General features: G+C 56.8%; 1 protein-coding gene across 1 annotated transcript; it reads left to right on the forward strand.

Annotated features, from left to right (window-relative positions):
* The first annotated feature begins 1,120 nt into the window (after positions 1 to 1,120).
* Positions 1,121 to 23,423, forward strand: ITGB3 (integrin subunit beta 3). The gene is made up of 15 exons (XM_075116747.1): positions 1,121 to 1,416; positions 6,635 to 6,720; positions 11,114 to 11,306; positions 13,333 to 13,585; positions 14,112 to 14,274; positions 14,872 to 15,033; positions 15,191 to 15,286; positions 15,499 to 15,588; positions 15,968 to 16,102; positions 16,577 to 17,006; positions 19,080 to 19,302; positions 19,494 to 19,594; positions 19,719 to 19,838; positions 20,922 to 21,088; positions 21,845 to 23,423. The coding sequence occupies exons 1-15, from the start codon at positions 1,359 to 1,361 to the stop codon at positions 21,911 to 21,913; spliced, it is 2,346 nt and encodes a 781-aa protein (XP_074972848.1). The 5' UTR covers positions 1,121 to 1,358; the 3' UTR covers positions 21,914 to 23,423.
* The last annotated feature ends 2,413 nt before the right edge of the window (positions 23,424 to 25,836 follow it).

Here is a 25,836-nt window from a genome sequence, read left to right on the forward strand (position 1 = left end):
GAAAACGCTCCCCCGCTGGAGCCCACGCAGCCGCGGGAGGGCAGCAGCATCCCGCAGACACCGTGAGGCTGAGTGGGGCAGCAAAGAGGCCTCAAACCGTCTTTTAAAGCCAAGACTAGTCCCCAGCTCCTGAGGCTGAGTCCCCAGCTCCATGTCACCCTCACAAACACCGTCATCTCTGGCTGAGAGCGGCACGGCTCTGGGGCGGATGCCGTTATCCCCGTCTCTCGCGGCGTGGGGCTGTGGTTCTTGTACAGCGCCTTGCACATCGCCCCACAGCTTCAGGCACCACCAGGCTGCGGCTGCAGCTCTCGGCACCCCCACGAGCTCGTTTTTGCACTGCCCGGTGTTTCTCTGTGTTCGATTGTCCTGACCCAAGGATGATCCATTACTGTCCCCAACCCTTGTCACCTGGTGGGGGGGAGCAGCCCAGGGCTCCAGGGAAACAGCCCTTCTCTCCCTCTTGCCCCCCCAGCCCGTATTTTGAGTGCCTCAGTTTCCCCATCTCCGAGAAGGACCTTGGTATGGCAGGGGAGCAAGAGGTTTATAAACCCCCTGCGGGAGGCACCCCCAAGCAGGTCGGCATTTCAGCGGGGACAATTCTTGTGTAGATCCGCCTCCCGCTTGCTCAGTACAGAGCAATTTCTGAGAACACAGAAAGGAAAAAACAATACAAGTGAGAAGAAAATCAGGTCCAAATTATCTGACCCAAAGCTGCACTTCCCTCACCTTGCGATGTCCAGGTTTATACCCAAACTACTGGTTTCACTGTTGACCACCAGACCATGGCTGGATCTTAGCTCCCAGCTCCGTTTCAGCAGAGATATTCCTATTTGCACCAATGCTCTGGGGAGGGAAGCTGAGAACCCACACTTCCGAGTCAGTATGTATTTGCTCTATTTCCCCTTAAATCCTCGAACTCAGAGGCAGCTTGGACTCGGTTTAAAACCCAGGCTGCCTTTCATGCAAGAGTTAATGAAAGGAAGGAGTGAACAGATTTTGCAACAAATTAAACCCAGGAGAAAGAGCCTATTGGAAAGAGCCTGTAGCAGCCCCAGGGTCACCAGTGCCGTGTACTTGCTGCCAGGGTTTATTAGGTCCTTGTCTGAGCTGAGAGAGCGAAGAAAGCATGAGGAGCTCTACGCAGAGCAGGCGGGGACACTCACTGACTCAAAACTGAGTGACGAGCCAGCACAGTTTCCTCCAGCCGGCCCCACTCACCGTGTCTGTCATACACCCAGACTCATGATTCATCTCCTGGACTGCTCAAAATCTCCGGCCACCCCAGAGCTGCTCTCCATCACTCACGGCGGGGCTGGTCCAAGCAGCCCCCCACGCTCGGGGCTTCGGAGGAGAAGATGGGAAATCTCTACGTGGCTGTTGGGATCCTTGTGCTCTGCACTGCTGGCAGCTCGGGTAGGTTTACAGCCCCGTTGTGCTGTCACTTGCTTAAAGCCAGGTCATTTAGTGATTAAATTGCCTGTTATTTCCCAAAATCCCAGGACTTTCTGCATTCCCAGGGTCTGTGATTTCCCAGGAAAATCATTCGGAGGGGGAGCTGGCAGCCTGAAACCTCAGCGTGGTTCCCAAATAGAAAGCACTGCTCAAGCCGGTTGGGCTTCAGCTGGATCAGGGCCAGGAGGGTTTCTCAAAGATGTTATAGGGTCAAGACATGGTTTGGTGTGTTATTCTCGCACTGGGTGTGGCAAGTTTATATTCTCTACCTACGCTGTGTTTGGCTCTGGGTACTGATTTGTAATGGAAGGGCTGGGGTGTGACTTGGGCTCTGTCCTTAACAAACAGAAAATAGGCTGGGGAAGTTTGCAGGGCATGTAGTCACTGTATCCATGTCATTTTAAGGGCATGGAGTGTATTTAAGTCAGTATTGCTGTCTTGTGTTGTTTTTTCTCCTGCTATTTTGGTGCTTTTCTTTAAAAACTCTGATTTCTGGCATCAGGTGATTTAAGGACAAATGTAGTTCGTGTTTAAAAAAAATTTCAATGTCTGAAGCATGGAGAAGCAGCCTAGAGAAGCATTTTCTCCTCCCCAGGTGTGTTTCTGGGGCTCAAAGTAAATCCTGCAACTGCAAAATAGCGCAGTGTTTTCAGCTCCTGATTTATAAATCAGTCCCATTGTTTTTGAGGCCAAACTCGAGGGGGTTTGGGGCGACGTCGTCTGTCTAAAGAATTCCAGACTTTGGTGAATTCCCAGGAACAGCCTGAGGCTCTGATCTGCTGCCGGAGCGAGCTGTCATCAGTACAGGACATAGGGTAACCCCTGGAAGAGTTTGAGTTTATAGAGGTGCAGTTTGGGGCTGCGCACAGGTGATTTCTCTGGTCCTGTGTGTCGGTGCCTGTAATCACCAGAGCTCACTCTAGGGCATGCCCTCTCCGGGAAGACGCTGGCAGACAGGGAGGGGTTGAAGGAAAAGGCGCAGTCCCAGGACGGCGTGGGCAGCTCATCCAGAAAAGCCCAAATCCTTATCGCTGAGTCAAGCAGAAAGGCCAGAGAGGATGTACGTATGATTTGTGTCTTTATCAAGCTTTCTGAAATACTTTTCCAAGTTGTCTGTATGCGCATTCTCGCTCAAATTGGCAGAGCAGGAAAAACCAAAGTGCATGGCTGGCTCTCATGGTACGTAGAGGTTATTTGGAGTGCAGATTGGGGACTGAGTAATTTTCCCCATCTGATGCTTAGTCACAGACACCTGGGGTATTTTGAGAGCATCATTTCACCTTGTTCAGGGGCACAGCACTGCCCCAGGCGGGTGGTTCCCATGCTTCCCAAGTTTATCTCCCGTTTCCCTGTATTTCATACACTACGATTTCTTTTTCTTTAAAGCCTGAGCCTTTAGGATAAGATTGTTATATGAGAATACTGCTTTCGTAGTAAAAAAATGCAGCTTTTGTACTTGGGTTTATTGGTTTTTATGGCTGGAAAAACAAGCCTCAAAAAAATGAAAAAAAAAAAAGAACTAAAAAGCACAGAATTTATTAGTTTAGGCTGTGCTGGGATCTTGTTAATCTGCTCACAGCATCCTGAGCCTGGGAAGCGGTGCTGGGCGCTCAGGGCCACAACCTGAGGGGGCTCAAGCTACAGCATCCTCCGCTCTCTCTGCCTGCGCTTTTGCTCCTACATCACCCCACCGTCCCCCCTTCCCGCCTCCCTCCCGCAAAGCCCTCCCAAAACTGCACCCTGCGGCCGGCCACGGCCACGCAAGCAGTGCTGGAAATGCCAGAATAGAGACATTTCCCAGCAGTGGCGGGGGTGGGGGGTGAGGCTGCCTGCTTTCAGCAGGACGAGAGGCGTGTTTGCATGGTGATACCTGCGCTGTGTTAATCACTGCTGGTGCCTGGGACATTTCCACCCCTTCCCAGGGGGAAGCAGTGGCTCTGCTCCATCCAGTCCTGGGTTAAGTGTGGCCAGGAATGGCTCCATACGATCCTGGAGGTTTGGGAAGGGTCCTCCATCCCCAGGCACATGTCTTGGTCGTGGAGCAATGGAAACCACAGGGACCACAGGGCTGCGTGAGTCTGGGGCAGAGACCCCAGGCTGGGGCTTTGGGCAGCCCAAGGGGGCAGGTAGTGACCTGCAGGGACCGCCAGGCAAAGCCACCGCTGCCAGCAATGGCTTGGTGGCACGATGTGCCGGCAGACCCCAGGGCAGCCTCAGGCATGGCAGCATCCCGCCCGCAGGGACCCTCTGTGCTGCAGCCCCCTCTAACCCCATGTGCTGCTCCCCAGCCTTGGGGCTGCTGCCCTGCCCTGGCAGAACAGCCTGGCTTGCGGCCCTTGTCCCAAAATCAACGAGAAAATTGGGTTTGTATCTCCTGCATGGAGGGGGGACACAAGGTCAAGGACCCCTGGGCTGTGGGATGGTGGCAGGAGGGGAGGAGAGGAAACCACCAGGGCCCAGAGGCTGTGCACAAGCAGGAGGTAATTTGTACCAAATGCTGGGGAGCAGATGAGCTCTCCAGCCCAATGCGACAGTCCTGGGGCTCGTTAGCCCCAGAGCTCAGGTTTCGCAGCATGAGGAGGTGAAGTGGAGGCAGCCAGGGGCTCGGCTGGCAGACAGAAGCTTGGAAATCCTCCACATCACGTTTCAGTGCAGCTGGGTCTCGCTGGGACCAGGGTTAACACTGCATTGGGGAAACTGAGGCAGGGAGCAGCTGGTGGACTTGGCTCAAGTCACAGGGGTAGCCTGTTTGAGATAGGATTTGGACCAGTGTGTGTCACATCCTGGATGCTGGTGTGAGCCCTGGGTCCTGTCCTCTGGCTGGGAGCATGGCTGGAGCACCCATGGGGGGCAGGGGCCCTTGTCAGCTCTGTACTTCCCCAGCAAGTTGGGTGCTGGGGCAGAGCCAGGTGACTAAACCATCCTACTTGCCACCTCTGAGAGAACAAACCCCACACTGCCATTAAATAGGAGTCTGGGCCAGGGGCGTTGCTGGGGGTACTGGGTGCTATAACCCAGCCCCAGCGAGCGCTGCAGCCACCACAGCCCTGAGCCAGCAGCTGGAGGTGGTGGCTACAGGGAGGGACGTGAGAGCGGAAAGCAATGAAACTCCTGGCACAGGGCCTGGCACCTCTACCCTTGACCCTGACCAAGGTGCCGTGGCGCTGGTCCAGGAATCAAACCATGGGCTCCCCAGGGACCTGCAGTTTCAGAAGCTGTTCCGGTGCTTGGGCATGTGGCCCCAGGGTTAGCAGCTCTGAGAGTTTAATCCAAGCACCTCGAGCTGCCAGGGCCGTCCCCATTCCCAAGGGCTGCCAGGGTAATGCCTCCCCTGCCGTCCCCGGAGGGCTGAGCCGCTGCCAGCCACGCTGGAACTGGCTCCCAGCTGCGCGGCAGAGCGCAAATCCAAGGCACGCGCCCCGCACTGGGCTGCAGCCGCCGGCGCTTGGCAAGGCAGGAGGGATTTCACATGGACGCAGCAGGAGCAGGCGTGAGAAGCAGGAGCCGGCACTGTTGGTGCCGCTGCTGCTTTCTGAGAGCCCTTTGCCTTCTCCTCGCTCAGCCCTGGCTCTCCGGACCCATCCACCCCAGGAGGCAATACTGCTGTTAACACATTGCTAAGTAGCCTTGGTGCAGAAAGCACTGGAGATCAACCTGTCACTCTTTTGGGCAATGCTATATTTAAAGTCTTTCCCTTTCTCAGAGGCTGCAGCCGAGTATTTCGGTATATGTCGAGAGCTCTGGGAGCAGATGCAATCCCAAAACTGGTGCTGAGCCAAGCAGTTGGGTTTTAGCCTTTATTTTAGGCCCCCTGCGTGGGACAAGCAGGGGGTGTGGGTGGGTGGCAGAGATCCGATGGGCCACTGGCCTTTGGGACGGCCACAGCGTGTCCAGCTCAGCCTGTGACACCACCCTCGTACAGGCACACATGTCCACGACACGCCGCACACGTGGCGACTGTGCGCACACACCCCCCGTGCTCCCAGACTGCATGCCAGCAGACACAAGTGCACGGTGCCATCGCTGTGGTTCTGCTCAAAGACCTGATAACATCATTTCACCATTTCTTTTTTCTCCTTCATGACGCATTTCCTGCGGCTACAGAAAATGCCGCTTCTTCTGCCTTTGGCTGCTGGAGAGAGCCCTGGGCAGGCACAGGGGGCACACAGGGCAAAGAAGAGACCCCAGCACCCGCTGCTCCATGCTGGCATCCCCCAGGCTGCAGCGTTCCCCCAACCAAGCAGGCACGTGGCTGCGGTCTGCTCTGCCCGGGGAATCCTAAAGCTCTGCTGAGATGCTTGTGCCCCAGCAGGGCGGATGAGCCAAGCGTGACGCCACTGCAGCCATGCCCCCAGCCGCTCACCGCATCAGCTGTTGGCAGTGGGAACCACAGAGCTGCGCAGTCCTGCCTCTGCCGGAGGAGCTCCTCCTGCCCCGGCAGGCACTGGCGCGGCCCTGGGGCCCCTGCGTGCTTTTTGGGGCCCTTTAATACCCCACACAGACCTCCTGGACTTCACTGGTGCCGGCGTGCATCTCCCAGAGTCCCCACTGCCACTGCCAGCAACAGAGCCCAACCTTTCCCCGGGGCATTGGCGCAAACCGCCGCCAGCACGTTTCTGGATTCACGCCCTTTCCCTCCCTTCCTTTCCCTGGGTTTGAACCCGAGCCAAGACCAGCCGCTGAGTTTAGCGTCCGCACAAGAAGGCACCGACCAGCCTGGGTTGGGGGCGGTGGGAAGAAGCGGCAGTTCCCTGGCTGCTGGCAGGGCTGCGGGTACCATGCTGCGCCCCTGGGAGTTCACCCCTTCCCCCTCCCTACTGCCCCAAAATGTCTGCAGGGAGCCACAGGGGGAGATGTGCCCCCGCTGCCAGCGGTGGGGGCTTCACTCCAACACATGTGTGACATTGAAGGGATGGGGGGACCCTTCAAGGAGCTGGCAGGTGGGAAAAGATGCTCAGCCCTGGGCAGGATGAAGCCCAGCTGGTACTGGGCTGGGGAGGTGGTTATAAAAGGGGCAAGGAGGAAGCACCTGAGATTTAGGGCTGGAAAGGGGGTTAGGGCAGAGCCCTGCTGGGATGGGGTTGTGCCTGCTCATGAAGTGTATGGTTGAGCACTGAGACTTCAGCACACGTCTGGATTTTGGGCTCTGTGGGTTGTAACTGCTGTTTTGCTGTTTCAGGGGGTAATATCTGCACCACCCGTGGAGTGAACTCCTGCAAGCAATGCCTGGCTGTGAGCCCCCTCTGCGCCTGGTGCTCTGCAGAGGTAAGAGCTGGAGGGAGGCTGAGTACAGCTGAAGCATGTTGCTGAGCAGGACAGGGGACGTGTAGGAAGGGATGAGCCTTTGGGATGTGGGATGGGTGCTGGTCCCTGTGTTACAGCCACAGGCTTGGTCTCCATCTGTTCCCACCACGTCTAAGCACATTCCCTGGCGGCATCTGGCTCTGACCACAGCTCGAGATGCACATCACGGGGCTCAGGCTGCCCGTTCCTGCCTTGCTCTGAAAATCTGCCCCTTATCTGGGTACGTCGGTGGTAGCTATATTGAGCTGGCTGGGAAATGCTGATGTTTCCACTGGCAACTCAGTTTGTCTCTCAAAAAATGTATGTTTGAAAACCTAGTTTACTTTTGGCTTGATTCTTGTAAATCCATTGCAAAGCTCTGGCTAAAGGAGTTTAATTGCTGGAAGGGCTGGAAAAGGAAGGGGGCCTGGTGTGAGGCAATAAAAATGCTGATTGGGTTTAGAAGCCTTTTTTTTTTTTTCATTAGAAAGGGGGGAGAAGGAAGATGAGGTGCCTCGTTTTGGTTACTGAGCTAAAGAGGACGTAAGAGCTGAGCTGTGGCTTTAAAATCACCCTGTCTGGGTGGGTGAGAGCCTGGAAGATCTGCTACGCTCCCCTCCAAAAATGTTGCCCTGGGGGTTAGTCCATGGGGCGGTGAGAGGAGGGAGTTTCCCAAGGGATGGGAGAGCAGCCCCAGGGCAGAGACAAGGGGAGGTGAGGCTGGGATGGGGAGAGCTGATGAAACCTCCTTCAGGGCTTCCCAGCTGGGAGCAGTTCATCCTCTGGCAAGGCTTTTCTCGCTTTCTGTTTCTCCACCCCTGTGGCTGTGCCCGTGGTGCCCACCAGGACTGGGAAAAGACCTGGGGAAAAGCGATCCAAGCTGGAAAATGCTGTTGGACCGTGCCTGCATGGCCTGATGCTTTGGGGTCAGTGCCTATCTGGAGGGGATGCCTCAGCTTGCTGTGCCCTTCAGATACCGCCAGGATCTCAGTGTGTGGTTTAAATAAAGATACTTGTGCCCTGTCTTATCTCCCGCAAGGAGTGGCTGACCTTTGCGGTGTGATAAGGGGCCTTGCTCCCCTCTCTGGAGAGGGAGCAGCTGGCTGGGCTAGCCTCCCTCCTTCCCAGCCACCTTCCTGGGCCAGGCTGGTGTCTTGACACTGCAGCGGGGGCTGTGATGGGGTTGGGTTTTTTTCCTCTGCATCAGCAAAGGTTTCCAAAAAAGGAAATATTTCCAGTGCTGCTCAGGGCTGTGCTCACAGACAGACGTGACAAGCAGCGAGGGAGCTGTCCTGCTGCCAGCAGCCAGCCCCCGGAGAGCCAGCCTGTGTAAACTGCTCAGCAACTCTGCCTCCAACATCTGGACCACATTCTCTTAATTTAGCAAATAAGGGTTTTTCTGTGGGTTTGTTTAATTTCCCTGGGGTGGGGGAGGTCTCTGACACTGCTCCCCACTTATTTTAAAGGGACAGTGCCCTCATTTGTGCTTCTTCTGCTCCCACTGCCGCCCTTTTGTACTGGTGCTGCCTTCCAAAGGAGCCAGGGGTTATCAGTTACTCCTGCTCCATCCTGCCTTTGGACAGCAGAAGGATTTCATTGTGGTTTCATGTGATCACTGACCCCACTGAGCACTGATGCAGAGGAGAATTGAATTTTATTTATTTTTCAGAGGCCTTGACCATTCTTACCAACAAAGAGACATGCCCATCCACTCAGTTTTCCTTTTGGAAAAAGTCAGCCAAGTCTTAACACTGAGACGTGGCTCTAAAATCACTTTGGAGGTTATCGTGGCAGATCTTCCAGGGTCTCACTCACCCAAAGTGCCACCCGCTCTTGTTCTCTTGGAGGAAAGGTGGAGGCAAGGCTAGACCAGGGTTTGCTTTAGAGAAGCTGCTAGAAAGTTTTAGCTTAATCTGTGGAGGCATCTGTGCTTTGGGGCTCCTGAGGTCTCCTGCAGAGAAGCTGATGCTGTATGTGGTTGCCTGTGAGATGAAAAAGGAGATACCCCGAGGATGTGTGACTTCGCACAACCTCCCTGCCCAGCAGCGAGGGAGCTCAGGGATGGAGCTGGCTCTGCCAGCACCCAGTCTGACCCTGCCCTCACTTACAGGGTTTGGAGGCAGCAATCAGGGGATAACATCATCAGGTTTCCCATCCTGGAGAGAGCTTGAGCAGATGCTGAGCTGAAACTTCCTTCCCTGCAGCAGGGCAGAAGTGGTCAAAGGGCAGGTGGAGCTGGGGAGCATAAGCCAAGGGGTGTGGATGGCTTGTGATAGAGGAGGTGGGAACACGTGCGCCGCCAGCCCTGCCCTCCTCATCCCTGTGATGGGGAGTTGATGCTGTCAGGGCCACACTGATGGGAAAGTGGGGTTTGCAGGGTGCATCCCAGTGGATGAAGTCCCTGCACTGCCAGTTTGTCACCAGCAAGCCTGGGCTGCCTCTGGGTCGCTCCTACCTGGGGCTGTGACCAAGTCGCTGTGTTTGCAAGTCTAGGGAGGCTGGGGGGAAAAAAATAGACTAGAGGCTGGGGGATGTGAGGGCCTTGTAGCCAAATGCCCCACTGATGGCACAGTAAGTTTTTCCTTTGCATTCTGCAGTGATTTTGTTGCTGGGGAGGCTCCTGTGAGTCCTGAGTCCATCATGATGTTTAGGGCTCTAGCGAAAGGGGAAGGATGCAGCCCTGGGATTAAATAGCTTCTCCATAGAAATCTTGCATTAGGAATGATGCCTGTAATCCCATAAGGTGCTAGATGTCCTCTGAGGGCCTCTGAGTCCCTCTGGATCTCCAGGTATCACCCAGTGCTCTGGTTAAAAACCCGTTTGCCCAGCCTGCTTTTCACCCACATATCTTTCCAGTGATTTCCCCACCTGGGACAGGAATGTACATGATGATTGATGGCATCTGGAATTAGCCAGGCACCTCTTCCCGCAGTGGGGAGCTCTGTGGGGTGAGCCTGCGGGGTGGGTGGGTGCAAGGGAGCTAATTTAGAGCGATGACTTGTCTTGCTCATCCAACAGCACGCTGTCCGGGCGGTGAGGGTGGGAGCGGGAGGCCACGGGGGAGGAACACGCCTGCTGATGTATTTTCTGGCTATTGCTTGGCCACTGCTTCCAGAGGGCTGTAGGTCAGCCAGGGCCTCCTCGCACCATTTGCACTTTTTCCACTTGTTTGCTTAAAATGCACAAATTTATTCCTGGGTTCAGCCAGCCTGAACTGGGGGAGCTGATAGCCTGGATGGGGAACCTCTCCAGTGCTGGGAGATCAGTGTTGGGGTCCAGCTTCCCAGGAGCAGGGAGAGAGCTGAAGCAGCTGTGCCGGGGCTTGTGCCACCCCGCTTTGCTGCAGAGAAAGGCTGTGCTGGTCTGCGTGGGACTTTGAATGTAGAAAGATTTGGGCTGTAGAAGGGAGAAACCCCCTGGAGGGGAGGGTGGTTGCTGCCTGGCCAGGAACACACGGCAGCAGATCCTGGCAGTGTTGTTTTGGGAAAGAAATTCTTCCCATATTTGTCTTCTTGAGAAACCGAAGCAACGGGAGCCCTTCTGAATGTGTTGTGATAAAGGCGAGGAGCCAGGAGCTTTCTAGGAAAGGAGGGATGGGACTGGAACCCCACCGTGACTCCACACTTTGAGCTTCCTCCCTTTGATGGGCACTTGATGGTTTCTCCCGCAGCCCCGTTGCTATTTTGCTCTTTCAGTCCTTTTTTGGTCCTCCTTTCCTCCGGCCGGCTCTATCCGGTAGGAAGCTGGAGAGCTGGAGATAAGCCCCGACTGTTCTCGGACAGGAACTGATTACTGCTTCATGCGATGGGCTCACCCGCAGCAGGGCTGTTCCTTGCTTATGGCGGGATGTCTAAGGGCACATGTGGAGAAAATTGGAGGAAAAGGTGGCTCTCCTTTTGCCAAAGTCTAGAAAATAATAAAAAAAGTCCCAGACTCTGCCCCTCACCCTCAGCCTGCCACGTTCACATCCCACCTCACCCTCTTCTAGCCATCCTGTGTAGATGGGCTTTCTTTTTAGTTTTGCCAAAACCAAGACCAAACCTGAGGCTCCAGCTGCTAGGAGTCGGGAGCGGGTTTGGCAGGGCTAAATTATCCCTTGCTCCTTGGCAGGGGCTGCTGACCTCCCTCACAGAGCACAGCAGACCCAAACCAGCTGCTCTGAGCCCCAGTGGGACTTGCTGATCCTGGACCCCCTCTGGGTGCCACCTCCCTCGAGCAGTGACAGTGTGCCCCAAAAAGCTTCTTATCCTGGTCTTGCATTAGGTATGATAAAGCAGGGGCTCTCCAGGGGAAAAGGGGGCTCTACCTCTTCCTCCCAGCATTACCACAGCGGATCCCAGGGGAGCTGGCTCCTGACCATATCCCCCTCTCGCAGGTGTTGGCACAGTCATCCCCTCGCTGTGACCTGCACGCCAACCTCCTGAAAAATGGCTGCGGGCACGACTACATCGAGTTCCCCACCAGCACTGTAACCATCCTGGAGGACCGACCCCTCAGCGACAAGGGCTCGGGGAGCTCCACCACCACCCAGATGAGCCCCCAGAAAATACACCTGAACCTGCGGCCGGGTAAGAGCCCCCAAATTGCTGCGGGACGGGCAGATGCAGTGGGAATAACCCAAAGGGCTTGAGGAATGATTGAGCCATCACTCTGCCTCACTGGCCAAGGCTCTCTTGTGTCCATCGTGGGCAAGGCCAGGCTGGGGGCTGCACCAAACCCTCTGGGAACATCCCTGATGGGCAGCCGGGCTGCCTGCAAGCAGACTTCTGCTGGTCAGTCTCTTGGCTCAATAGTGTGGTACCCCAAGAGGCAGGATGGGATGTGACTTCTACAATGCACAGGCTTATTTTATAAAGCCCTTTAGACCTGAGCCACTGCTGCTGTGCTCAGAATGCTTTAGTGGAAGTCAGCTTGTGTCTAACAAGCCGTAGAGCAGCTGGCAGGGTTGGATGCCAACAGGTCCCTGTAATTTCCCAGGCTCATTTCAGCCAGGCAGGCTGGAACCAATTAATCGTTACGGTCATTTGCCAGCATCAAGGAGTTGCAAGTGATACTAGGAAGGAGGCAAAACTAATGGGTGTCACTTGCCCAAGGTCACAAAAAGTTTGGGGAACATGGAGCAAGTGGTGCCGTCACCATGCTGTGCCCCACACACAGCCCACCCCTGGCCATCAACTCATGGATGACTTTTCCAGTCTCAGCAGGAACAATTTTGGTTCCTTGTGCTCATTAAAGCCTTGGGGCCAGATATTGGTGGCTGATAGCACATGGCAACCTGTGCACATCCCTGAGCCCGGCCAAGAGGAGTCCTGACCCATCTGAATGACAGCAGTCTGAAGTGTCCTCATGCAATGGGGACGCGTAGCTGCTAAGTGGCCCTTGCTCTATTTAGGTCTAAAGGTATTTGGAAGGAGGCAGGTAGGTGTGTTGCTCTGGAGAGGAACAGAGGCAGTGTGCAGTGCCATAAATCCCTGTTCCTTGGAAACAGCAGAAGACCCCAGCTTGATACCACCTCTACCCAACCAAGAAGGCTTGGCACGAGTCATCTGCCTTGACTCATGAATCAAGACCAAATGCTGAAGGGTATAAGTAGGACAGGTCACAGCCCATGTCCCACAAGCTCAGAGTCCTCATGGTTTTAGCTCAACAGGGAGAAACAGATGCTCTCTGTGTACAAAGTTGGGCCCCCTGACTACGTGGTGGTGCTCCAGCAACGCCCCTGGCATGGGGATGGAGCTCTTTGGGCTCTTATATATTTTGAAACTTTCTCCATCCTGAAAGTCAGAATGTGACATGCAGATTTAGAAGGAAACGTGAAAACAGTAACAATTTGAGCTCAATTAAAGCTTTTTTCCTCAACAGCTGAGGTGTTCTGAGAAGGCTGCAGCTGTCCCCTATTTTACATTTCAAAGAACAGCAAGAAAGAACCTCTGACTCTTTTAAAAGGCAGAAAGAAGAGGTCAATCCAAAGATTTTTCGGCACTTTTTTTTTTTAAAGTGCAAAAGTCACCAAAACTGGCCTGCTCCCCAGAAGGTTCTGTGTAAGGAGGTTTTTGTTTCATTGGAAAATGTTTCACTAAAAACTTCCCAGAAGGGGCTGGGAGGAGCCAAGAGGAGAGGGAACAAACGAGGATGAGGGAGGTGCCAGGAGATGCTCAAAGTCCTTGGGAGCTCAAAGAAGTCCAAAGCAGCCACGCAGCCCCCTGGTAAACCCTTTAAGACCTGCTGCCCACATGCTGGGTGTTTCACTCCATCCAGCGTGTGTTGATCATGCTGTTCATGCAGGACAGCTTCGGGGGTCAGCTCTGAGCAGGAGGGTCTGCACACGTCCTGGTAATGAGAGGTCTGGAGAACAGTCATAAGCCACATTTGCTGTCTCCAAGAGGTACACAGCATATCTCCTGTGCATGCACCCTCCCCTAAGGGCTTTGCCCCTTTGCATCTGTTTAACTGTGGTGCTCTCCTCCCAGCAGCTTTAAACCATCTCCTTGGGTCCTTGCTGACCCCATAGGTTGACTTTCTCGCTAGTCCCGTGATGAGCCGCCTTTGTTCCTCCCAGGAGAGGATCTCTCACTCTGCTCTGTCACATTACAGATGACTCCCAGGTCTTTCGCGTCCAAGTGCGTCAAGTGGAAGACTACCCCGTGGATATTTACTACCTGATGGACCTGTCCAACTCCATGAAGGATGATCTGAGGAACATCCAGAACCTGGGCACCAAGCTGGCCAGTGAGATGCGCAAGCTCACCAGCAACCTACGCATTGGCTTTGGGGCCTTTGTGGACAAGCCCATTTCCCCCTACATGTATATCTCTCCTCCACAAGCCATCGCAAACCCTTGCTATGAGTAAGTCGCAGGCTGAGGCTGTTTTGGCTGTAAAGGCTAGAAATTAGTGGGACATCACTGAAATATGGCTGGAAAACCATGGCAAAGGATTTCAGCAGGGAGTTGTGTTCCTGATTTGGGGCAGGGTTTAAACCTTGCTGCACTGCATGTTCTCCTGGCACAGGGAAGAGGAGCAGGTCTAAACTTTGAAGTATCATTGTTGCTGAAAAACTCTTAAGGAAACAAATGATTTTCCACCATTCTTTAGGAGATATGTTGAGGCTCAAAAAAAGTGACTCCTAAAAATCCCAGCAGGACAGAGGCTGGGAGCTGACCTGAGCTTAGCATTACTAGAACATGTGATTGATTTTTTTTTAAAAAAAAAAAGGTCCTTTACCAGCCTCCAGCTGTGTCCTTGGGCTCTCGGGGTGATTGGGTCCCTCCAGCACAGCCCAGACAGGACCAAGAGGTGTGGGATGGCTGCAGGGCAGGATGGGAGCTGGAAGAGCCCTGAGACCCTCATGCCCTGACTGCTTTTCTTCTGCAGGATCGGGGAAACCTGCCTTCCCATGTTTGGCTACAAACATGTCCTCTCGCTCACGGATGAGGTGACCCGTTTCAACGAGGAGGTGCAGAAGCAGAGTGTCTCACGGAACCGTGATGCACCTGAGGGCGGCTTCGATGCCATCATGCAGGCCACCGTGTGCGACGTAAGGGGCAAGAAGGCTTGGCTAGGGCTGGGAGAGGGTAGCTAGGCTGGGCCTGGTGGGTTGGCAGGGACCACCCGACCCCACCAGGACAAAGCCATAAGTTCTGTGGAGCTGCTGCAGGGCTGAGACCTGGACAGGGTGAATGTTCAACAAGGATATTTCTAGGCCAGTGGCCTTGTGTGGTCCCAGGAGGAGAGGGGAGCAGAGCAGGTGCTTGGGGAGTGATGATGATCCCATGCCAGTCCTGCAGTAACCAGCCCAGAAGGGTCATCTCCTGTGCCTGCTCCTTGATTTTGCTGGAGGTTGGAGAGGGTTACATCCTTCAGTCATTAACTACCTTGATTAACACACTAGCAGATTAAAACCTGTGAACTGGCACAAGAAGCCCATGCCCACCTGCCAGGCTCTGCAGCTCACACACCCCCCACAGCACTTCCCTGGGAGAGCAATGGCCTTCGGTTCCCTCTGCAGTGGCAGGTCGGTCTCTACGGCCATGCCACGACCCGGGGTGGCAGCGAAGGCAGCGGCAGGGTTCTGGCATGTAGGGCTGCCCTCAACACATGCTGCAGCACGACTGGGAGCTGCCTTTCACTGCAGGAGAAAATTGGCTGGAGGAACGATGCTTCCCACCTGCTCGTCTTCACCACGGACGCCAAGACCCACATCGCGCTGGACGGCAGGCTGGCTGGCATCGTGCAGCCCAATGACGCCCAGTGCCACATTGACAAGAATAATTTGTACTCAGCCTCTACCACGCTGGTAAGCCCTGACCCATGCGTGGGGTTGGGGAGCCTGGAGCTCCTGTTGAGGGTCCCCGTGGGATGGGAAAGGTGGTCCAGCCCTGGCTGGAGAACACGATGGGGACCAGGGTGGCTGAGGTCCATGTTCCCGGGGTATAGCCTCTCCTCTTCCCCAGGACTATCCCTCCCTGGGCCTGATGACTGAGAAACTCTCACAGAAGAACATCAACTTGATCTTTGCTGTGACAGATACAGTCGTGGGCCTCTACCAGGTAACAGTTGTTGTGCAATGCCACCTTCATGGGGGGGCTGGTGGGCCCTGAGGAGCACCCTTTGCAGCTGGCCACGGGTGGCCAGACACAACCCAGTGGCCTCCTGTCCTATCAAAGCCCCTCAGGAAGCTCCCATGTGCCCACGCATGGTTTGGCCCAGCCATGGCACATCTACCTGTTGCAAGCAGACCATGTTTATGATATTTCTGCAGAACTACAGTGAGCTAATCCCGGGCACAACTGTGGGCACCTTGTCCAGAGACTCCAGCAATGTCCTGCAGCTCATAGTGGACTCCTACGGGGTGAGTGTGCAGTGCGATGGCCCCGCAACAGCTCTGTCCCTCCCAAAACAGCCACTGCTTCACACTGTAAGCAGCTCACACAGATTTGGCAGCTCCCCCAGCTCCAAGCATCCTCCCTGGGCCAGTTGTGAACATCTGCCTCCACCCACACATCTCCTGGGGAAAGGAGATCACTGTGTTTTGCTGCCAGCCCCTTCCCATCCTCAAAGGCATTTCCCTGTGGGGAACGTCATAGTGGAGTCCTGAGAAAGATTTGGGGCACTTGGCTCCTTTCCCCTGCGCGTGGGAGCATCGCTGCGGTGCTCGGCAGACCCTTCCCTGGGACTGAGCCCTGCCCAGCCTGTGCTGTCTTCTTCATCGCTTCTCTCTCCTCCCCCAGAAAATCCGCTCCAAGGTGGAGCTGGAGGTACGAGACCTCCCTGAAGAGCTGTCCCTGGCCTTCAATGCCACCTGCGTCAATGATGAGGTCATCCCTGGGCTCAAGTCTTGCGTGGGGCTCAAGATAGGGGACACGGTGAGGATCCTGCTCATGGGCCTGGTTTTTCTCCCCCTTTATGTAGCAGTGCTGCCAGCTTGTCTGAAGCTCTCCACCAGCACCGCCTGCTTGCCCCACCACCTCCTGGGTGACGCAGACCCTTGCAGGGCACCCTGTAAGCTCTTTGCAGTGGAGAGAGGGGTCCAGCTGGGTGGGTGCAAGGAGGAAAATGCTTTTCTGAGTCTGCTGGATGCAGACTCTGTGGTCGTCTGGCTCAGCCTGGGCTGCTGGCCATAGTGCATGGATCTTTGGACTGATCTAGCCTGGTTACTGTGGCAGACAGGTGCCCTGACCCAAACCGTGCTGGGACACCTTTGAAAAGCCCAGAGACACCTGATAGGTCCTGTTTCTGGGCTGCTTAAGCTTGGGCATGGATGAGGAGCTGAACCCAGCCTGGAGCAGGTACCCCGGTGCCAGGGTAGTGACATTCAGATGCATCCTTCTGCCCTCCAGGTGAGCTTCACCATCGAGGCCAAGGTACGGGGGTGCCCACAGGAGCGGCAGAAATCCTTCACCATCAAACCTGTGGGCTTCAAGGACAGCCTGACAGTGGTGGTGAACTTCGACTGCGACTGCTCCTGCGAGAGCCAAGCCGAGTCCAACAGCTCGTCCTGCAGCCAAGGCAATGGCACGCTGGAGTGCGGCGTGTGCCGCTGCTACCCCGGGCGCCTGGGCTCGCACTGCGAGTGCTCGGAGGAGGAGTACAACCCCTCGCAGCAGGACAACTGCAGCCCCCAGCCGGGCCAGCCCCTCTGCAGCCAGCGCGGCGAGTGCATCTGCGGGCAGTGCGTGTGCCACAGCAGCGACTTCGGGAAGGTGACGGGCAAGTACTGTGAGTGCGACGACTTCTCCTGCGTCCGCTTCAAGGGCCAGATGTGCTCAGGTGAGTGCTGGGCTTGGAGGGGAAGCAGCTCAGGGTGCTGTTGCAGGGTGATGGGCTCTGAGGGTTAAAAGCAGACCTCAGTCCCTGCTTCGACTCAGGAGTCTCATTTGGGGTGGCTGGTGAGCACCCAGGGAAGCGGGTCTGGGGTGCGCAGGGCAGGGACTGGCCAGACCCTGCTTGAATCGCAGCCCCTGACATATCGGAGGTATTGCTCTGCAGGAGGGAACCCCAGAGTGGAGGGAAAGGGGTGGGGAGAGGCAATGTTTACCTCCACCCAGCTCTTCAGGACTCCCTGCTGGCCTTACAGCATCACCCATCCAAAATATTAATCTCTTTCATGCGCTACCAGACTTGCCTGCTCCAGCCCCAGCTGCTGCTGCTGCTCTCAGTAGTGGGGAGAGAGGACCAGGTCCTTGGGTCCTCCCATGCCAGGGGCCAGGGAAGGATCCCCTCACTCTAAAACACCCATCCCAAGCCCCAAGAGTGGTTTCACATGTCCTGATGTGTCAGGGCCTCTTCCCCATCGGGTTCCCCTGTCCAAGGCTTCTCCCACCCATGTCTCCAGTAAGCACTGGAAGTCTGAGCGAACCCCAGCACTCTGCCCCATCTCCTAGTTTTTCAGGGGATGTGAGAGGGGTGGCAGCACCTGGGACTGGGGTATGAAGCTGGGGCACATCCTGTCCAGGAGCAGAGCACCCCAAAAGTGATTCAAGGAGGGAAGGAGAGGGGTAGCCACCCCCTTTCCTATCCCCAGCCGCCTCCTGTGATCCCAGGTGAGGTGGCCGCTAAAACAGTGCCAAAAAAGCCACCACTTTCCTGCTGCAAGATCAAAAATCCCCAGGAAACTATCAGTGGGCAAAGCTGATCCCGCTCTGCTGGAGCCCAGCCTGGGTGAGATGAAGCCTAATGGCCAGATGACACTCAGTTCCTGTTCCCCGCTATCCCCAAACTGAGGTTCTTGGGCCTCACCTGCCCCCCAGCCCAACCTCATGGCTCACGGCTGCCTCTGTGCTGCTGGGAATAATCTTTTATATTAACAGCCTGCTGATAACAGGCTGGGGTTTTTCCCCACCCTGAACAGTCAGTGCCCTCGGGGAGCCAGGCGCCTGTCCCTGCTCCCACTGCCTGTTTGCACAACGGCTGCCTGACCCGGCAGTCCAGCAGGCGAAGGGCAATGGTGATGCACTGCCCCCAGCCTGGGCAAGTTGTTAATTAACCAGATCTGTCTGACCCTGTTGGCATCGATCCCAGCCCATTGAGGCACTTCTCTCCAGCCCTCCCGTCTGTTTCCATGCCTTGTCACCCAGCGTGGCACTATCTTCCTGTGACTCAGTCCTAGTTCCTCATTACTAGGGTTACACATTTATTTCTCATGCTGGTGCCCTGGGGCCGTGACGGGACAGTGCCCAGCCGATCCCCCGCCGGGAGCAACATTCCCGATGTGCCCCGGTGCACTCAGGGCTTGGGACGGGTCGGCGCGTGCCGGCTCCACAGCATTTCCACTGCTCACCATGACTGTCTCTGAGCTGAAATCAGACCGCAATCCAAATAGCTCCAGGCTTTGGCAGGATTTGAGCACGTCTGTCTGTCTGATTAAACCAGTCTTGGTGAGCATGTGGAGCTTGTTGGGCTTTTCCCAGCAGTCGGCTTCCCCTGACTGGTCTGGGGCTGGGAAACAAGTGGGATTTGGGGGGTTTGACCGGATGTCGTGACTCAATCTGAAATTAAAAGCCAAAGCCAAAGCTTGACTAGCTCAGAGATGGATCTGAGCATCTCCAGCTGCTGCTGCCAACCTGCCCGAGCTGGGGCAGCTCATCCCGAAATGTGGTGGTGGTTTCTTCTTTGGGTGGAATAAGAGGAGTGTTGGGGACGCAGCAAAGGTTGAAGTTTGAGCTGCCGTGTGTCCCACCCCAAGGATGGCAGAAAAGGGTTGTCCTGGGTGGCTGGTCTGCCTTGCTATGCCCCACGGAGGTGGAGCTGCTGCTCTGGGTACATGAGCATCCCATATGGGTGATTGCTAACAAGAGCTATGGGGACGCTTGAGGGTCCTGATGCCCTCTGGGTTGTCCCCAGGCCACGGGCAGTGCAGCTGTGGGGACTGTCTGTGCGACTCAGACTGGACTGGTGACTACTGCAACTGCACCACCCGCACCGACACGTGCATGTCCAGCAACGGGCTGGTGTGCAGCGGCCATGGCTCCTGCGTCTGCGGCAAGTGCGACTGCACCCAGCCCGGCTCCTACGGCGACACCTGCGAGAAGTGTCCCACGTGCCCGGATGCCTGCACCATCAAAAAGTGAGAGAGGGCAGAGAGGTGGGATGGGCCGTACCCTATCAGGGAGCTGGCAGTGGTGCTGGCAGCTCTCACTGGCTGCAAACCAGCTGGGTTGGGATTGCAGTGATTCCCACAGCCTGAGACCAAAAAGTGTGACCGTTTCTCTGGGGAGAGCATGGAGGAGCTCACAGTACCTCCCTCCTCTTCCTCAGGGAGTGCGTGGAGTGCAAGAAGTTTGAGCGGGGAGTGCTGCTGAAGCAGCAGTCCTGCAGCCGCATGTGCCGTGATGAGATCGAGATGGTGCAGGAACTGAGTAAGAGAGGAGACCCGAACCCCTGCCCTAAAGCGTGCAATGGGGGGCGCTGCATATGCTGGGCGCTTTCCCTCTGCGTGTGCATCCCCCAGCGTGGGGGGCTCTGAGACTCTCTCTCTGACAGGTGACAGGGGCAAGGATGCCGTGAACTGCACCTACAAGGACGAGGACGACTGCGTGGTGCGCTTCCAGTACTACGAGGACTCCAGCGGCAAGTCCATCCTCTACGTTATCGAGGAGCCAGGTAAGACCCGGCTGCTGCAGTCAGGCTGTGGAGGTGCAGAGCATGCTGTGCTGGGTTTCTGTGCTAAATGGGTGGATTTCAAGTCCTCTGTGTACCTCCCGCCCCAGGCAGGCTCCGTGGTTGGGGGCTGAGGGGGGTTAAAGAGCTGCTTTGTTCCCTGCTCTGTGCCACCGGGGCCATGATTTCCTGTCTCTGTCTCACGTTTCCCCACCATGTTGCCCTGTTATTTCACCCTCTCATGGAGGCCAAGGGTGGGGGGCTCAACCCTCCCACTGTTCTGACTGCATGGGTGTGATTTTTCTTAAGAAGCAAGCAGATAAGAGCTGGCTCCCATTAGCCAGGCATGAGCAATGCTGTGGCTGCGCCTCAGGGCTGGATATGGCAGCACCCTGCCACGCAGAGCAGCCCCAGCGTTTCCAGAGACCTTGGGGTCTGATTCCCAGCTAAGCCAGGGGCTGCGTGGCTGCAGATCTTTCAAATGCAGGGCAATGAAAGCAGCTGCCAGCTCTCATTACAGCTGCACGCCATTGCTAGGGCCGCAGCCAACCCTCCCTGGCCCCTGCACCCGGAGGGGAGAGGCAGGCGAGGGCTGGGGGGGCCGCACAGCCCCGGCAGTGTGTGGGGAGCAGCGTGGCTCCTGGGGTTCACGCTGGAACTTGCCATCCCCGCTTGCCAGTGCAGTGTTGACATGCAGCCGGAGGGTGGGGGTGGGGTGGGGCGTCAGGCGGGCTGGTAGTTTGGGGATGAACTTCCATCAGCCCAAGGACTTGGTCTCCCATGTCATCCCCCACCATGGGTGGGACCTGTGACACCCCCGACCCAGACTGCTCCAGACTTGCATGCAGACCCCCACCCTATAGACAGGAGCTTGGGGATCTCACCACGTGCACCGCATGGATGGGATCCTCCTTTTTAGAGCCTGCTATGCTCAAGGGTGGAGGCTCCTGGTTCCTAACAGCAGAGGATGATGCCCTCCTGAGACCAGAGGAGCTCCATGTACCCATGGCCAGGCAGCCCCAGAGCTGCTTTTAATTGCCCCGGGGGTGCTGAGCCCCCCTAACTCTGCCCTCTTCCCTCTGCCAGACTGCCCAAAAGGGCCAGACGTCCTGGTGGTCCTGCTCTCTGTGACGGGTGCCATCCTGCTCATCGGCCTCGCTGCCCTGCTCATCTGGAAGCTCCTCATCACCATCCATGACCGCCGGGAGTTTGCCCGCTTCGAGGAGGAGAAGGCCAGGGCCAAGTGGGACACGGTGAGGGCCAGCGGGTCAGGTGTGGAGTCCTGCTTGTGCAGGGCAGGAGTTGCTGAATCCCACAGCCCCTGGGTTGACTGGATCCAGATCCCAGTGCTCCCAGCACGAGAGCCCAGTTGCTGTCTGTGGACCCAGGACATGGTCCTTAGGGACCAGCTTGCCCCAGGCCCCTCCAAAGCATGGCACAGTGTCACAGGCAGGACTTGGGGTGGCACTGCCAGCATGGACACCCCTTCCCTGAGCCTGCTGCAGTCCCAGGGGCTGTGGACAGGCAACAGCAGATGTCCCAGATGATTTTCCCACCTCCAGCATATCCCAAGCACTTGTAACCAGTGTGACCCTCTTACTCACTGCCCACACCAGTGTTTCCATCCCGTGAGCAAGGCGGAAGGTCCCTCCTGCCACGGGATGCTGGAAGGACTGAGGCACCTGGAGCACGAGGTGGGGTCAGGGATGGCACTGGCACCTCTCCCTCACCTCTTCTCCACCTCCCCAGAGCGAGAGGATGGAGTGGCTCTTTCAGGAGGCCTCTCTGCTCTTGAGCTCCTGCTGCCTTTCCTCTCCTCCACGGCAGCTTTTCCCTGCTCTTCTCCATGAAACCTCACTGGGAGCCATTAAACTGCCCAGCCAAAGCCTTGAGTAGAGACATGGATCCACCACTCAATGCTGAAACGGTGCCTCAGTTTCCCCAGCTGTAAAGCAGAGCAAATACTCATGCCAAGCATAAAGTGATGATGCTCTTTTTCCTCCTTCCAGGGCAACAACCCTTTATACAAAGAGGCTACTTCTACCTTCACCAACATCACATACCGTGGGAACATGTAAGGATGCCACATCCAGCGCTGGCTGTGGGATCAGCCAAGGATCCATAGGATCTTCTGAAGTCCGGTTTACAGAAGAGCTTGTGTGTGTCTGCGTGTGTGAGTGTGTCTGTGTGTAATTTAACAATCCCTTGACTGCCTCCGAGGCCCTGTTGCCCGTCACCCCACTGTCACTGCAGGGATGTGCTTTCTACAGCAAACCTCTCATCCTTACCTCGGCGGGTCGCCTCGCAGGAGCTGGCGGCCCCTCCATACACTGAACGCAGAGAAATGGGACTTTCTCTGCCTGGCAAGTCTGTGAACTGTTAGGTGCTCATCAGGCCAAGAGGATTTTGGGAGCGGCTGCTCGAACTAAAGGCTGAGCTGTGCTCTCCTCCATGGCCCGTACTCGTGAAGCTCTGCCTGCTCGGAGTGTCCCCTCGTGCACTGGACAGATGCAGTTCCCCTGGGTACAGGAGCAGTCTCCGTGGGGGAGACTGCCCGCAGGCAGGAGCCATTGCATAGCTTTGTGGGTTGAGGACACCACTTGAGCAACCCAGCAGCCCCGTACTTCTTCCAGCCACATGTTTCTGGCGCTGCTGTGGCCTGGGACGGTATCACAGGGCCCTTCTTCATCTCCTCCATGTGCACTCAGCTTGCACCACTGACCAACTCTATGTAGCATCAGCTGTGCTGGTCCCAGCCACAGCCCAGCTCAGCTGCTCCCTATGTCCCCCTCCACTGACTCCGTGCCCCAAAGCACATGGATGTGCAGGCAGCAGCCTGGGGTGTGTTACGAAAATGTCTTCACTGAGGGAGTGGTCAGGCATTGGAAGAGGCTGCCCAGAGAGGTGCTGGAGTCACCATCCCTGGGGCTATTTAAAAGACATGTAGACGTGGCACTTCAGGACATGGTATAGGAGACATGGTACTGTTGGGTTGATGGTTGGACTTCAGGAGCCTAGAGGTCTTTTCCAACCTTAATGATTCTATGATGCCCATTATCCTTTGAGCCTGGCCACCTCTCTCCCTTTCCTATGCTTTTTGGACTGCGTAACTGCACCATGCTTGGTTTTCTGTGTAGTTCAGGGTTCCAGAAGAGCAGGCATGGTTCGGGCTACATCCTGCTGCCTGGGGCTGTCTATCACCTGTGAGAAAACAAAAAAAAAAAAATGTCCTGGTGGCAGAGTTGGGCTGTAACAGTGCTGCTGCCTGGTCCATGCCCCAGCCAGAGCCTGGTGCCTCTGTTCCCCTCGATTGCACCAAAAAGCAACAGTGACCTTGTGCTCTGTGTGGAGCTGCCCCCCAAGGCCCCAGCAGCGTGCTGGCCGAGCTGGTGGCAGTTGTGTGCCCCCTGTTCCCTGGCTGGCCTGTCCCCAGCAGCGTGGGAGCAGGGGTTGGCTGCAGGCAGCAGTCGCTGATGCTGGGGTGGGAGCTGGGGCTGAGCCCTGGAGCGGCAGGTGGATGGGCAGCACCCGAGCAGCAGTGATTCATGCCACAGAAATAAAAACAAATAAAATCTAAAAAACCTCAAACTACTAATGGTGTCTGTGTCCATACCAGCGGTCTGTGCCCAGGCCTCCTGCCCCATAGGCAGCCCCCAGCACCCCCGCATGACTCAGGGAGCTGGGATGGATTGAGGAGCGGAGGACCCAGTGCAAGCAGGGCCGTGGGGTCCCCCCCATGGTAGGGTCTCTGCTGTGTTACTGGTGCCCTCCTGGAGGTAGGTAACACATTTGGGCACACAGGGCAGGTCAGAGCTTGCTGCAGACTGTGGTACTCCTAGCAGCCTCCTCGCTTCATTGCAAGTGGGGTGAGTGCCAGCCCCCATCCTGCTCCACAGGTCCCTGTGAGCCCCTCAGTGTGCTGGAGAAGCCCCCGGAGGAGGGGAGCTGGGCTAGGACCGCTGCAGGACCGTCCCAGGGACAGCTGGAGCCTGGGCTGGGGGTGAAGGTGCTAAACCTGGGAGCAGAGTCCTGCCTGTGCCCCCAGCCCCCAGCCCGTGCCTTGGCAGCGCATCGCACAGGGCTGCGGGGACACCCAGTGGCCGCCCTTCAAAGCAGCATTTTGGGACCACAGGAGGTGCCGTAAAAACTGTTTGCCTGGCTTTCCAACCCCTCCCTGCGCTCCCTGGGCCACGGGGTGCGCAGGCACCTGGGGCAGCGCTCAGTGCCCCCAGCTGCATGGGGCGGGGGCTCAGGGTGGGTGTTATCAGCACCCAAGAGGGCTCTGGGGGTGGGGTGGGCTCAGCTGGGTTTGGCTGCAGGAGGAGCGTTTCAGCTGCAGGGCTGGCCATGGGGAAGGCAAAGAGGTGCCGTAGGCAGAGCCTGGCTGTAACACGGCAGAGGATGACACCCCCCAAGGCTGGCTGGGGAGGGTTTGAGGTGCAGGGGTTCTGGGTGAGCCCTCGGCTTGCCCTGAAGCAGCGCTCGGTTTGGGCACCCGCTCAGAGATGCTGCGGAACTCAAGGCGCCATAGGGGTGCGGTGCCAGCCCAGGGTTCAGGTCATCCAGCCGGGGAACCTGCCCCGCTCTCCCTGCTGAGCCTGGCCAGCAAGGGCCCTTCCCACGGGATGCATCCAGCCTGCACAGGAGCTGATCCTGCTCAGGGCTACAGGCATGGCGCGGGGCCCAGCAAGCAGCAGCCGGAGGGATGGAGGCACAGTTGTGCTCAGGCCCTGGATGTTGTCCCCACCCCTGTGCCGCCCCGTGCCTTGGAGACCCTGTTGGACCCTGCCCCAGCTCAATGCTTGCTGGTGGCAGGGAGCTGAGCCCAGGAATGCCACCAGTGTCACCAGGCACCCTGTGACACAAGGCACATGGTCAGAGAGGTGACCGCAGGCAGCGAGCTTGGGGACTGCCCTGCACCGCCTGGGGGCACCCAAGGCCACAGGGGCAATTGCCCAGAAGGTGAATCAACAACAGGGTTCCTGGAGTGGGGCAGGAGGATGTGGGGTGCTGCAGGGGGACCCTGCTCTGCAGTACCCTCTTGCTAGGCAGCCCCTGGCACTGAAGTCACCTCCTGCCCTGCCACAGACACAGAGCCCCAGGTCACATCCTTCCCAGCTGTGCCCTCAGCTGTGGTCCCCGGTGTCAGCGAGGCCCCGCGGGTGCCCCTATCCACAGCAGGGCCTGGACGAGGAGGGGATGGAGCCCTGCAAGCCACTGAAAACCCATGGCCCTGCAGCCACCAAGGCTCAGCAGCAGCCACCACACTGTGGCTCAGCAGAGAGTCAGGACACATCTGCCTGCTCCCGAGCCCCACAGGCCCCCAGGAGGGTGTGCTCATCCAGCAGGATCCCCATGTCTGGTAAGAAATCCACATCCAGCAGAACCACCAAGTAAGTAAGGGGAGGCCTCCTTTGATGGGGGGAACCCACATTTGCCTAGGTTTCGGTGTCCTCGTGTTCCCTCCTTGTCCTCAAGGCAGAAAAGCTGCAAGATGGGAAGGGGAGGGTGATGGAGGATGGGGCCAACACTGCAGGGGGTCTTCCCTATGATGCACAGTACTCATGGCCCCTGCATACATTCACATGAGTGCTTTTCGAAGCATTCCTGCACCCCGAAAAAACCCACGTACCCATCACCCATGCACACAACCCTCAGCCCCCGGGGATGCAGCTGGGTCATACCAGGGGCTGCGCATCCATATCTTCTCCTGGGAAGCTCAAGCAAGGATTTGGCCTGGAGATGGATTTGCTCGCGGCTGAGCACCCTGGTGTGGCCCAGCTTGGGGTAGACTCCTGTGCAGGAGCTGGGGGGCCTTCCAGAAATGGAGGACTGGACCATCCCAGAGCCCCCAGCTGGGGGCTGCCAGGTGCCTGCTGTTCCCCTCCCAGGGCTCAGCCGATGCTTGGACAGTGTTTGATGGTGTGGGTGCTCCCGGCCCCAGGCCCCCTCTTTCTTTGAGTTGTTACTAAAGGAATGGCAGCCATAGGGCAAGAAGAAG

Source organism: Phalacrocorax aristotelis, chromosome 23 (assembly GCF_949628215.1).
Source record: "Phalacrocorax aristotelis chromosome 23, bGulAri2.1, whole genome shotgun sequence".
Taxonomy (NCBI): domain Eukaryota; kingdom Metazoa; phylum Chordata; class Aves; order Suliformes; family Phalacrocoracidae; genus Phalacrocorax; species Phalacrocorax aristotelis.

What these genes read in the sequence shown, in the direction of transcription:
- ITGB3 (XM_075116747.1), top strand. Translation starts at nt 1,359, where the DNA reads ATGGGAAATCTCTACGTGGCTGTTGGGATCCTTGTGCTCTGCACTGCT. An exon ending in ACACCTGAACCTGCGGCCGG is followed by an intron (nt 11,307 to 13,332) that starts GTAAGAGCCCCC and finishes GTCACATTACAG; the next exon opens with ATGACTCCCAGGTCTTTCGC. An exon ending in GGCTCAAGATAGGGGACACG is followed by an intron (nt 16,103 to 16,576) that starts GTGAGGATCCTG and finishes TCTGCCCTCCAG; the next exon opens with GTGAGCTTCACCATCGAGGC.